This window comes from Solenopsis invicta, chromosome 16, assembly GCF_016802725.1.
Source record: "Solenopsis invicta isolate M01_SB chromosome 16, UNIL_Sinv_3.0, whole genome shotgun sequence".
Classification (NCBI taxonomy): Eukaryota; Metazoa; Arthropoda; class Insecta; order Hymenoptera; family Formicidae; genus Solenopsis; species Solenopsis invicta.
This window is the reverse complement of record NC_052679.1, coordinates 18,727,247-18,741,145: the sequence shown is the minus strand read 5'-3', so window position 1 is coordinate 18,741,145 and position 13,899 is coordinate 18,727,247. Positions and strand designations below refer to the sequence as shown.

Below are 13,899 nucleotides of genomic sequence, written 5' to 3'. Positions count from 1 at the left end.
CGTGCAGAAAGAACTTATAGGAGTAGAACAAATAATTTAAACTGATAGAGTGCACTACATCTATACTTTATTTTAATTCGGACTCACATACTGTGGACATACTTCCATTGCCAGATTGCCCATGGTGCGAATATCAACACCATATAAAAAAGTATAATTTCACAGATCGTCAACGGAATTATTCAATTATCATTAAAATGTGTGTGTGCAATACATATAAATATAATACGTTTTATAAGAAACGCCGTCAAGAAAGTAGGAGCGCTTCGTACAAAAAGAGGAACTCAGAAAACGTTCCCATTTTAGCAAATCCTAAACGCTCTCGGTGATCATCTCCTCGTTACTCTCGTCCATATCTTCCTGCTGCTCTTGCTCCGTTGGTGGCTCGTATGCTTTATCTAACGGGCTTGCCACTACGCCTCCTGCCCACACGCTCATCTCTACTGCGAGTTTATTGGAGCCTTCCAGCAATGGTCTGTAACCACCATGAGCCAATACACGCAGCAGTGTCTGGGCAGTGAGGCATACAAGATCCTGTTGTTCGAGCGTCAATGCTGTATGCACGCGTATATTGCCACCCTCGCACGGATCAGAAATACCTGAAAAATGTTGTTATAATTTATATAACAATTCTCGCAAAATTATAAAAAATCGATATGTACGTCAGCTATTTGGAATTAGAACGCAAATTATTCTTGCAACTCATCAATCGCACAATTGCGAAAGAATTATGTAACGCATGTTTCCTTATTCATGACGTCATTCCCGATGATAACTATCAAAGACTTTTAATTATAAGAACAAATCAATTTCTAATATACCTGCTGAACCTGGAAGAAACAGTCCAGAAGCGAGCAACTGTAGCACTCTCTTGTAAGCCTGGTTTATCGGTAATGCTTGTCTGCTAGGATTATTCATTATGGCATTATGTGCCAACAGATCCAGCATCCACGGCGATAATGGCTCCAGACCTTCAAATTTACTTCTAAGATCACGAAGTAATCGAATTAAAACCTTAATGCTAGAATGATGAGCGTTTTCTTCGAACCAACGAGAATGTCTAATAGCAGCGAGATGTCCTACAAGAAATATTATACATATTTTCACACATTTTCTCTAACAATAGTAAGATCTTTGCTGGTAAACGCAAAAATCACCTTGACAAATTTTAACATCCAGATGTTGTTCCGATTCCAACTTGCGTAGATTTTGGTGTAATGTGGTTATTAATACGCGCACGGTAGCTTCGTTGTTAGCAATATCGAATCCACGCTCCGTCTGCATAAGTCTGAACATTTCCTTTGGGTTCACGGTTTTCAGATCGTTATTGACTTTGTTTCCGAGAGCCTCAACCGCAGTTTTCGTCGGCAAAGTTTTGAGAATGACAACAATGTCGGCGACGTTATGGCCCTTTATCATGGTACCTTTCTTAAAACTGCCAACTTGTCTTACTTCTTCCAATTGCTACATTAAAAGAAAATAGCAAATATTGTATCGATGTATAAATGTATGATATAAGAGATATTAAACAGAAATAGCTAAAACTCAATTAACGATTATACAATGGAAGCATGTATACTTACGCAAGCTTCGAAGGTTCCTGGTGCAACAATCAGATTATCAAGAACACTTTGCAGCTTAGTTACAAGGTTTAAGATGGAAGTTTGTTCCTTTGGCGTAGGACACATATCAGCATTTTTCTTTACAAGAGCCGACTGGAAATCTGATTCATCTGGTGCAGGCTTAACACGTGGGAAAGCTGCCTCGCATAATGTATAATCAAATGGATGTCGTGGTAGAAACTGCTTTCGTGGAAAGCCCATTCCACGCCCCATACCACCTCGACCACCTCTGATCATCCCTCCACGACCTCGTACCATATTGTTTCTGCAACAGAAAGTAATATATTAATAATAATTTTAAACATGTGTACAGCAATATTATACATTATGTGTAATTTTGTACAAATAATTTTAAATAAATCCTAATCTAGAAAATACATATAAACAGTTGCACTTGCATCATTTATATTCTTCATTAGAAATCTTTTTTTCTAAAAATATAATTTCTATTTCCAATGGCAGAATATACTATTATTCATTAAATCTATCTCACTTCACTAAACTTTAAAATTTTATTAAAATATATTTTTCATAAAATTATATAAACAAAAATTCTTCTTTTGTGTTTGTAACTCCAAAGTTAGTTGATAAAATTTTAATATTTAGTATTTAGTAATTTGATAGTATATCCACTTTCTTTAATGCAAATTTATTTTCATCTTATCTTGTTTTTTATCTTTTTCTAGTTCTAAGAATTAAAAAAAGATAGAAATTAAATTAAATTAAGATTAGAATTAATCTACATTGATGTAAATGAGCTAAGGACTGATTTCTTGATAAACCGATTAAATAACTAACTGCAAAAACATAAAACTGAGTATATTTTGTTTTCCTTGTCCACTTTCTACAAATTATAATTTATCTATGTAAAATATAATACTTTAAATTAACAATTTAGTGTTTTTAATATTTAAGTATCAATTTAAAGCATAATATAAAAATATTAAAGAATAAGTTCCGCAATTGGTAACTTGTAAAATTTAATCAACCGTTTTTTTCAAGTTAATTGATGTTAACCGGCCCTAATTCTGTACCTCCATATTCTGTATAAAAATACATACATGTGTAAGTTATATTATGTTGCCTTCAATAGATTATTAAATAATTTGTAAAGTAAAGTGTACATTTACATATTTGACACATGGCGGACCTATACTAGCATTTATTTATCTGAAATACTTAATATCTGAAGAAACGAAACCGAACAAAAATCAATATGACGCCTCCGCATAACCTAAGCAACGCACACGCGATATTCGTACATAAATATCGCAGTATTTTCGGTATGGGCATGAAATCAGTACATTACCGCGGCTCATGTAAGTGGTATACTTACCCAAAAGATGCGAATTGGAAAGACGTGGTGACGGTTTATTGATATTAACTGAAAACACACACGAAACTTGCCGCCTAGCATCCACCGCTGCTGTGATGCACCAGTGATGCACGATTCCGGTAAGGTAATGAGCATGGTGGAAGGGATAGCATGGTGTGTGCAGTTCGGCTAAACCACGCCCACTTTTGCTCTGCAAGGGCTATAGTTAATAAGACAGGCAACTGTGAAAAGTAAAATTATTTAGTGTCAGCCTGTTGGTATGCTGGATCTACCTTCTTTGTTTCACACATGTTAGTTTCTCTTTCTATCCTTGTATGTATATTTTCATGGCTCGATTTACATACGTCAGAAGGAAGGTGTGATTTGCATGTAAGTGATATTTTTTAATATTTTACAATTGAACAAGTTTGTTGTTATATCAAAATTAAATATTAAATTGGAAAAACTTAATAATAAGACAAGCAAATACAGTTATTTTTGTTCAGTTAAATTCTGAGCGTCCTCATTATTGTATAGATTTTTAGCAATAAAAAGTAAATAGGTAAAAATTAAATAAGTAAATAAATAAATAAATAAAAAATAAAAAACAATAAAATTAAACCTAAAAAACATATAAAAATATAATAATACGAAAAATTTTGTAGTTATTAAAAAAATAAATATATATTAACAATAGACGCCATAAAGCAGATATGGATGGGGCGCGTGTATAGCAATATAGATATTTTTAGTTTATTTCTGAAAAATGTGTCTTCGAACTATAACTTCACCATACATGTTTGAATTTGTTGTTAAATATGCTATAAGTTTTGATATAAAGTAAATTTTAAATTTTTCAGAAATTTAGAAGAGAAGGAAAATTTCGAGAAAAATAACATTAAAAAAAATCTAAACAAAGTGTTATAAAATACATAGAAATATATAAAACTTTTATTTAAAACTTTTTTTTATATTTTTTACCATTTCGATGGTATTACTTAAATATTAAGATTTTTTAATTCAGAAATTAAAAAATCAATTTATTTCAAGAGTGTGTTTTATCCTCTTGACAATTATATGGGCCCGTTGTTATACATATAAAAATACGTGTCCCACATTTTTATCTGTATTACAACATATTAAAAGCTTGTCAATTTCTTGCACACTCTTACGCTGTTTCCTATTTCTTTCACACGTGTTCTTACGATGAAAAGGAAATGGAGGAAACTAACCGAATGAATCGAATCTTCGGTCAAAAATTAGTGTAACACTTCACGTGCATAACTGTTCCCGATAGAAAGAGAAGCAGATACTTGAATAAGTGCATGAAACAAGGATAGATGACTCAGCATACCAACAGGCTGACGCTAAATAATTTTGTTTTTCACAGTTGCCTGTCTTATTAACTATAGCCCACCGATAGACGAAGAGGGCTAATTTTTAGAGAGAGACACGCGCGAACTGCACACACCATGTTATCCTTCCATCATGGTAATGAGCAATCATGGAGCAATATCGGAGTAGCTGCCCTTGCACAAATGCGCATGATTGTTCGACTAGCGCCATCTGGCTGTTTTGTAATAAATTCAAATGTCAAACATGAACCTTCTAAGATTAACCATTATACATATACTAAATTAATATAACGTAACAATAACTAACAAAACTTTTATATAGTATCTTGTATACATTGTTTACATTTCTTTAAATCTTAGAAGAATGCAGTTGTACTTTTATATACTGATGCGTCAAGAATATCTATGAGTCAAATACTTGTCTTCCAAGCATGAAGATACTGACTCATCAGCATGTATAAAAATAATAAAAAATAATTAAATAATTAATTAAATATATTATTTTATAATTATAATAAACAATAACAATCGGTATTCATTCGATATACTTTTAACTGTACATATATATATTATATTCTCTTATTTAAGATATTTAAATAAAAAAAATCAAATAAGTAATTTCATCGTATTATTTATCTTATGACAATATTCTTTATGATAATTCTATGTATTATGTACTGTTTACAAAGTTTGTTTTGCACAGGAACACTCATCTCACTCTGTCAATTCTATATTCTCATTTCACACTGATTCACTGAACATGCTATGAAGCATTCTACAGTAATAAGTTTGTTAACAAATCATTCCATCTTATTTTTTAGTACAAATTATTGTATAATAATTATTATAACGGAATTTTGACATTCTGCACATGTTTTATATGCTGCATAAAAAATGATCATTTTACATTGAAGTTACATTATACTAGTGTTCGACTATGTACATAATAATAAGTAATATCTTTATATAAATACCACAAAATTTATTATATAATCACTAAAAATGACAAAGAAAACAGCTTTTTTCATGTTTAAATACTTTATTTTTAATCTGTTACTATCGCACAAAATATCGAAATTTAATTTCTTTTTTCTAAAATAAATGGTTTCTTTGAGCTTATGGAACAGCAACAGATGCTAATACAAATGTATGCAAATGTGAATTTGTTTATCTTCTTCATAGAACGTGAGTTATCTAAATAGAATTAATTTGTCTCCTCCTTCCTTTCACCCTCAGGTTCTTGCTGTGATTGATTTTGACTTTTTTTTCTGCTGCCATCTGTAAAAGCAACATACTTAAATAATAATCTCTGAATTATATAGAGCATTATAATTTATGCTCATTAATTTTTCACATAAGTACCCTTTTATACACCATTTCAAACAATTTCAAGCTCGCTTGTTCAAGTTCGTTCGTTTATTTTGTTATTTCTTCAAGATCCGCATCATCTTTTTAAGCCAAAGTCTCTTCCAGTTTTGCAACTAATTCTTCAAGTCGCACTATAAAATAATGAAACAAATATGCAACTAATTCTTCAAGTCGCACTATAAAATAATGAAACAAATATGAAAATAATTCACAAAAATATTTAAGATAAAATTAAATGAATATCAATATTAAAAGTAATATTATACCTCTTCTTGTGACAATTGCAATTCTTTTAACTCTGCTTCTATAAAATTTAAATGCTTTAATTGGTTCACTAGAATCCATAATAAAACACGGAAGATTTGTATCCCATTGAAGAAAGTTTGATAACTACTTTATCCTTTTCCAAAGCTTCTTTCAATCTTTGCAATGCCATTGCATACTCAGTTACGTTTATAACTTGCTGCATTATTTTATCAAATCAGTTATTATCAATATAAATTTATTTTAACGAACAATTGTAGCTAGGAAAAACGCATACCCTAGCGTGCTTGCCCTCCATCGATGGTCTTGGCCGCAGCTCTCGAATGTTTGAGTCCGTCAAAGATCCTCCTCACAATATATGATTTGTCTCGATTCAAACTTGGCACGAACGCGCGATCTTTCGATCTCGGAACTCTCAAAACCCTTCACGTGCGTCGGAAATTCAGGATACCAGACAACGGAGAAAATGCGAAACACGATTGAACGCGACACGACTTCGCACCATGCATCCGACACGACGGACGCCGGCACTTCTTCCTCTTTCAGGCCCTGAGTATCAGACTTCACAAGAATCTAAGTACGAATGTTTCGTTATCGCTGTAATCAGATCCTGGCCGGGGATTCCAATGGCGATGCCGGCACGAATGCCCGACACTTCACTGCTTCACGACACTTTCGAAACAATCGCTCGCGTCAAAAACTCCTACGGGTCGACGAGGATGCGAGTTGAAATGCGCCGCGACGCGCCATAACCTTCCGCCGTCTTCCCTAACCAACCGACTGCTGCTAGTGCATAGACTGCGTAGTGGTGACGGTAGCGGCGCAGCGGCGCGCAGGCGCGTGGGGGAGTAGGGAGTGGGGGAATGGGGATGATCACGCGCCAGTCACGCCGCTACGCAGTACGCAGTGCCAGCAGTCGGTCGGTTAGAGAGTACGGCGGAAGGTCGCGGTGCGTCGCAGCGCATTCCAACTCACATCCTCGTCATCCCGTACGAGTGTTTGATGCGAGCGAGTGTTTCGAGAGTGTCGTGGACTACCGCAAGTGAAATGTCGACGTTCGTACCGACATCCGTCGTGTCTAATGCACGATGCGAAGTCGTGTCGCGTTCAATCGTGTTTCGCAGTTTCTTCGTTGCCTCTTATTCCGAGTTTCCGACACGCGTGAGCACCGGAAGGGTTTCGAGAGTTCCGAAAACGAAGGCTTGAGCGTTCGTGGCAAGTATGAATCGAGACGAATCGTCGTGAATCTTGGATTCTCCGTATCATTTAGACGGCAATAGACGATCGGTCGGGACGACGCGAAATCGCGTCGCCCGTTTAATCGCGTCTTCTCCGTTGCCCCGTATCCCGTATCTCGAGTTTTCGACGGACGTGAGTACCGGGAGTGCCGAAAACGAACCAAGTGTCGCGCGTTTGTGCCAAGTATGAATCGAGAGGAGGAGGATCTTGGATCTTCGAAAGCGGCGGCTGAGACTTCGAGACGGAGCTGGACGGAGCGACCAGCGGCGAACGGTGAGTCAATTCATTTGTATCTATTGTTTATTCGCCCTCACATTTCAGTATTTGTGTCTCGTCCAGATTGCGCTCATATAAATTGCGACTCAATGAATCGCTCGTAAGCCGTTAGGGTAGAAAAAATTTAAAGTTCGTGTACGCGCGCTCGGCACTCATCCCTTCGCCAGGTGTGCCAACAGACGCGATTGACGTGCTTTCTGAGGTATTGACCGACTGTACATACATACGTATGTACATACATTGGCATCGTAATATATGTTCACGTTGTAGAGATGGCGCATGGTGTCTCGAAAAATCATATCAGCTAATAGGCATGATACTAACGGCTGTTCTTTTTAATAAAATATATATCAGCTAAATCTGCTAAATCGTGGGCATGGCCATTCTCAGGCTTTTCCTTCTCTTCTTTCTTTCGATTTTCTCGTAAAATCTATCCTATCTAAATTTTTTTATGCGTACTTTTATTCTACAAAAAAATTATAATCCGTCAAACCAATCCGAAAATTAATTTATTCTGCAATACAATCGATATTTAGGATCTTTAATCCTTTGATATTTCTTGTGTAATTTTATATACATTTTTCACAAATGTGCCAAATTACACGTCGATAAATTTTTTCGCAGGATCGTTCGGAGGATCCTTAAAACACACTTTTTAAATGAACAAAAATAGTAATATCACTACATTAAATCGAGAATTAATTTAATAATACTAATGCTAACAAGCATTTAACATTTCAATCAACACTCATTTTTAAAAGCAATTATAAAAACGTTAAAAATAATGGATTAAGTGCCCCTTTTTTCATTAAAAAAATGTTTATTTTAACATTAAAAGAATGTTTTTTTAATATTATAAAAACATTTTTTAAACATTTAAAGAAAACGTGTATTAAACGTTAAAGAAACTTTTTTTAACGAAGCATAAATGAGCCAAACAATATTTAAAAAAAAAACATTTTAAAAACAGGAAACAGAAAGTGGCCCTGTTTCCGTCGAAAATAGGAAGTGCGTCTTTAGTAAAAAAGATGCCTTACGTAAATTTAGTAAAAAATTACTAAATTTACGTAAGGCATTTCGTTTATATTAAATTACTAAATTTGAATACTGCCCATAAAATATTTACTTATAGAACATAAGTATTTACTCAATAAAAAATGATAATTAAATTAGTGGTTACTCCTTATACTAAATAAATATATATTTACGTTCGGCAAAAATTTTATTGAGGCAATGTTCGAACAAATAATTATTAAAATTTAGTATTTTTTTTCTCACGTCAGTGTATAAGGTATTTTTAGATCTATGACCGCTTCTCGACCCGATTTTAGATCCGAGTACTCAAAATTTACAAAATTTTGAGATTTCGTCTCGATTTCGAGTTTTGACAGAATTTCAGAATTTCGGTTCCCGACTCAATTTCGGGTCCCGACTCGATTTCGGGTACCCGTAAGTTTCGGAATTTTACAAACTTTTGAGTCCCAACCCGGTCCCGAAAAAAAAATCTTGATCCAACCCGAAGCTCAGATACTCGTAATTTCGAGTACCCGTACACCCCTAGTCAAAGTATAAAGTAAACCAAAATCTTTAATTAAAAAATAAAATAAATTTGGACATGAGTTCAAGAAACATATTTCGCATCTAATCGATTATTTTTTTCTATCACTCGTTCCTGAATTATTATCTTAGAACATATGTATATTCTAAAATTATTATTTATAAAAGATATAATATCAAACTGCTTGAAATTGATCGACTATCATGAAGTTTACGCCGTATGCCATTCACTGCGCGTCCGAAGAAATCACATCGCTACATCGAAACGTAAAGATGGTGAAAATTCATAGAGAATGGTACTTGATAAAGACGCTCGAGAAAAGGATACAGGACGAAAAGGAAGCTACGTTGGGGGAGAGACGAGCATCGATGGTGAAGCGATGCGACAAGAAAATAGCACGGCGTCGTTCACAGGCCGAGCAACGAGAAGCTATCTTGGCGGAGGAATTGTCACGTACCCGAGCAGTTGTTAAAGCAAAACAAGAGGAGATTGAAGTGGCGCACAATCTGGCTGCCGAACTGTCGCGGCGTAAAAGTAAAGATTTATAAATTTCCTGATAAAAAGTTTTCTCTGAACTTCCATATTTCTACATCTTCAGAATTTACATACATGAAAAATTGTAAGAAAAGAAGACGTTCGGTATTTCTTATAAATTCTTCAAATAAAAGTTTTAAAAAAAATTGTCAAAATTGTCCAAGTTATACTCGACTTTGGGTGGGAAATTTATATGAAGAAATTATTTATATAAATAAAAATAGTTTTATATCTTTTTCTTATATCAGATTACGCTACAGAAGATTTTCATCTTAGTGAGATACCGTATATAAAAATGATATTTTTCGTCCTAAATTACAGCCGAAGAAGTAAAACGCGCGCTAAAATCTGATATAGTAAAATCCTCGGCTCGGTTGCCATCGAGTTGTGCGGTAGACGAAGCCCGATCGCGTATGATAGAGGAAAAGGTTCGTTTAGAAGCGAATCAAGCAGAGCTATTAAAGCTCTGGCACGAAGACAAAATCATCGACAAACTGCAAAGAGCCGAGAGTGAAAGAAAAAAGCAGAACTTGCGCGATGAGCTGCAAAATCAATTGGCGGACAACCAGCGACGAGTTCAACGGGAAATAAGTGCAGAGAAAGAGCAGGATCGCAAGATGATGGAACGAGCAATACGGAAGATACAGGAGAAAGATGCGAAGATAAAGGAAAAAAGAGAAGACGCGATTATTCTGAATGCAGAGATGACCGCGTCTTTGGCGGCTAAGAACGCATGGGAAAAGAAATATAAGAACGCGTTAAAAGATGAGGATAAAAAAATAGCTCGCGTAATCGCGGAAAAGGAAGCTCGACAAAAGAAGCAGCTCGGTATGGAGGTAAAATCAGGTTTCGTCTGAAAATATAAGATTTAACTAAATTTTACATCAAAATTTTAGTGATGTTTGTTTTTCGTAGTGTAGATAGAACTTCGCGCGGCGAGAGATGTAGCGATAGAACAAGTAACGAAAAAACTGTTAGTCAATGTGTGTAAAGAAAAAAAAAGGCAAGAAATCGCTGACGAATTGTATCGGGAAGAGCAGAGGAGCAAGTGGAAAAAAGAATCGGTCAGACCTGCAAAGAAGCAATGTGTTATTGCTGAATCCTTTCAAGAAATAGTAATGTTATTAAATTATTTAAGTATTATAATCCGCTCGTGAAATTATTATTAAGTTGCAAGTTAAACCGAATCTTTTCTCAAAAATAATAATTATAGAATAATTTTTTAACCATTCGTTGTTTGTAATTGGCAATGCAATGAAAAATCGCGTTTGTTTTTTGCACGAATGCAAAAATTATATAATAAGGATAGAAATTTAAAAAATGTCACAAATCTTTCTACGATTTGAAGGCAAGAAGGAAAGCTGAACGCAAAGCGAGAGATGAAGCAGATGATGCCGCGTTTAAGCGATATTTAACCGAAGAATGGAAAAAAGATCTCGAGAAACAAAGAGAAGACAATAACGCACGACAAGCAAAAAGTAAACTTGAACTAACATTCAATATTTCATTAATATTTGTAAATTTAAATTATAGAACATATCCGTAATTATCCATATTTATACCATTTTAGTTTCAACATATTATTCAAATATGTTGACAATTCTGAAAACACTAGAAATTAAAATTTAACAAACATATAATTTTATTATAGAAATTCAATATGGAAAGGAATTAAAAGAAATTATAACAAATAACAGAATTGAATATGCTATGAATATTTTGGAACGGAAAATTTTGCAATCTGAAAATTGTGCACACGATAAAAAAGAAAATCAGTTGACTGACAACAGGTATAAAATAGTTTAACGATAATAATGCTAACAAGATTATAAGAAAGAAGATAACTGATGCTCAGAACACCAGACACTGTGCTGAATGATACAAATTTGCGACTGATATACCTGACACTAACAAGATTCTTTAAAAAAATATGCGTTATAAGTATGAAATCTTTTAGACAAAATTTCAATAGAAAAATGTATAAATACGTAACAATAAAATCAATAACTTATAATAATAAATAACAAATAAAAAATTAAAATGATTTACAATTAAATTAAATGTCCAATCCACTGTGATCTAACTTTATTAACATAAATCTCAAAAAATTCACTTAATAAAATCACATATTTAAAAAGGTAATGAAATAATATTAATAAAGTGAAACTTACGACCGCGCAATAACGAGTGCGAAAACCAAGAATTCCAAAAGTCCATTTAACTTCTAAAATTAACACGTTAGTCTTTCTCTTTCATTTTTCTATAAATTAGGACAAACATATTCTAATAGGAGATTCTTTTAAATGCAAATATACCTTCGCGTTTTCTCATACTATATAAATGCATGCTTGTTTTTTGCACGGTCGTAGCTTCTTCCTTGTTTCACATTTCGTCTAGTATTTATTGGTATACAGGTATGTACATATCTCCCCAACGCGGGGACTCTCAGCGAGAACTCCTCCGTTATATTTGTACAAAGTCCGTGTAAAAATACAGCAGCCCATTCTTATATCAATTATAAGTTTATGTGGTACGCGATAAGAGTTAAAATAATAACAGTCTCGCCTCTCGGACGTATCAAATATTCCGAATAGGTTCGGATCGAGACCACTTGTGCCCTCGACTTTGTTCGGATCCGAGTGTTGTGTGTTGTATCATTTGGCATGCGGGGGGACACGTGCGATCCCATCACCCCTCGCCACGGCTACTTATTAAATGGAACAAGAAGCATTCGAGCTTAACTGGAATGACTACGGCATTAATTGTAAGTATAAGAGCAATTAATTTGTTCGGTGGCTCACTAGTCGCCACAGTTTCCTATCCATCACTCACGGATCAAAAATAGTGTGTTCAGCTACAACTACTGAACTACGGATGCTTTCTCAGATCGTACGATGAACACGCATATGTACGAAAAAATTAAATTACGCCGATACGGCAACGCCAACAATTTTCCCTCCTAAAGATAATTCGCATAACAGTCTTCGATCTCGTCAATAATCGAATTTTGAAGCTTACGAAAGCTGCTATCCTTTTACAAAAGTAGATCGATCTTGTTCTGTAAAATAAACGGAGTTAGAAGGAATCTAATTTCCATTAAAAACTTTAACTTCGTTATTCTGTTCTGTTCTTATTCACTTAGGAAATTCGAATAGAAATCAGAATTCCTTTTAACGCCAATCTTTTCTCCTTAATGTACGCTTCGTAAACAATTTTTGATTTTCTTAATAGTTCTCTCTTTCTTAATAGTATATCTATAATTATTTCTTTCTAAATTTAGCAGTATTAAGCGAATAAAATATAGCGGTTAATCATAATTCAATTTGTTAAAAACAAAATAAAAAGTTGCATTTAAATTTCTATGCTAAAACGTGCACCAATGCAAAAATATTATAGATGATATCACGTGATAAGACTGATATCTACTCTCCTCTTTAAACTTATTCACGTTTCTCAGTGAACATTTTGCTTTGATTTCGCTATAAATTGATTATTTTCTCAATCGCTAAATCTCTAATCGCGCTAATCGAGATTCACCGCAGAATTAATTCTAAGTGGCGCAAAGTTTTTCTCGTATGTATGCGTGCCCAATCGCGCTCGCCGAATTCTTAAAATCGTAAAAAAACTGTTGATCGCATTATAATACGCGTTTACAAATTTGATTCACTTCGCCGCAACTATAAGTCTCTCAGTAGACAGACTACACAAGGGTAACAGCTACGTTTTATCATCTACACATTAGAATCCGAATATCCGAACATTTCTGCCGTCTACCTGCTGATTCTACGTTCGAGCTACACTTTCTTGCCTTCGTTCTTTTTCCGTCCTTTGCTTCCTTTTTTTTTTTAGATTATAACGCAAATCGTACGATCAAAGCGGAGTACTACTTACTTGTACGACATATATAAGTATGTATCACAATATATGTGTATATATATATGTGTATAGATGCATATAGACACAACGGAGTACGAACGAAGTTAACGAGTGTCCAGATTAATACGGATATTAAACGCTCGCCGCGCACGCACGCGAATTCGTAGCGATTTCTGCGCAGCGACTAGGCACAACAAAGCGAATCGCGCGACATGGCTCATAATTGGTTAAATATTCGGCAATTGAAAATGAAATTTCAGTGGATTTAAATGCTACAGACGCTCTGGGCAAAAGCTAATTTCTCCATCCTTTCCATTCCCTATCCCTTCTCAATGTGTATCAATTTTCAAATATTTTAATTCTGAATCGAAAATAACTTTTTACTTAAAATTAAGAAAATTATGTTAAGATAAATTCCTTTTTTTTACAAAACGTATCCAATTTTACAAAATAGATTAAATTTCCGTTTTTTATTTCTTATCACGGTGTAGC

At 34.3% G+C, this 13,899-nt stretch overlaps 2 protein-coding genes and 1 long non-coding RNA gene across 4 annotated transcripts in view; 1 reads left to right on the top strand and 2 right to left on the bottom strand.

The window, feature by feature from the left end:
* Positions 1–50: 50 nt before the first annotated feature.
* On the bottom strand, positions 51–3,111 carry LOC105193124 (interleukin enhancer-binding factor 2). The gene is made up of 5 exons (XM_011157465.3): positions 2,959–3,111; positions 1,584–1,887; positions 1,158–1,464; positions 822–1,079; positions 51–599 (listed from the first exon to the last, which is right to left on the bottom strand). Exons 2-5 carry the CDS (start codon positions 1,878–1,880, stop codon positions 313–315), a joined length of 1,149 nt encoding a protein of 382 aa, XP_011155767.1. The 5' UTR covers positions 1,881–1,887; positions 2,959–3,111; the 3' UTR covers positions 51–312.
* Positions 3,112–5,307: 2,196 nt separating this feature from the next.
* Positions 5,308–6,727, bottom strand: LOC105193123. The gene is made up of 4 exons (XR_850574.3): positions 6,202–6,727; positions 5,927–6,123; positions 5,655–5,791; positions 5,308–5,570 (listed from the first exon to the last, which is right to left on the bottom strand). It is a non-coding gene; the product is annotated as an uncharacterized LOC105193123 (long non-coding RNA).
* Positions 6,728–6,838: 111 nt separating this feature from the next.
* The window catches only part of LOC105193122 (calmodulin-like protein 4), a 95,151-nt gene continuing 88,090 nt past the window's right edge, over positions 6,839–13,899 (top strand). Inside the window, exon 1 of one of the 2 annotated variants that reach the window (XM_039458878.1) lies at positions 6,839–7,436. In XM_039458878.1, the coding sequence (XP_039314812.1) occupies positions 7,349–7,436 (88 nt within the window). In that variant the 5' untranslated portion in view covers positions 6,839–7,348. The remainder of the gene's footprint in view (positions 7,437–13,899) is intronic. The other variant, XM_039458879.1, reaches the window with a different exon arrangement.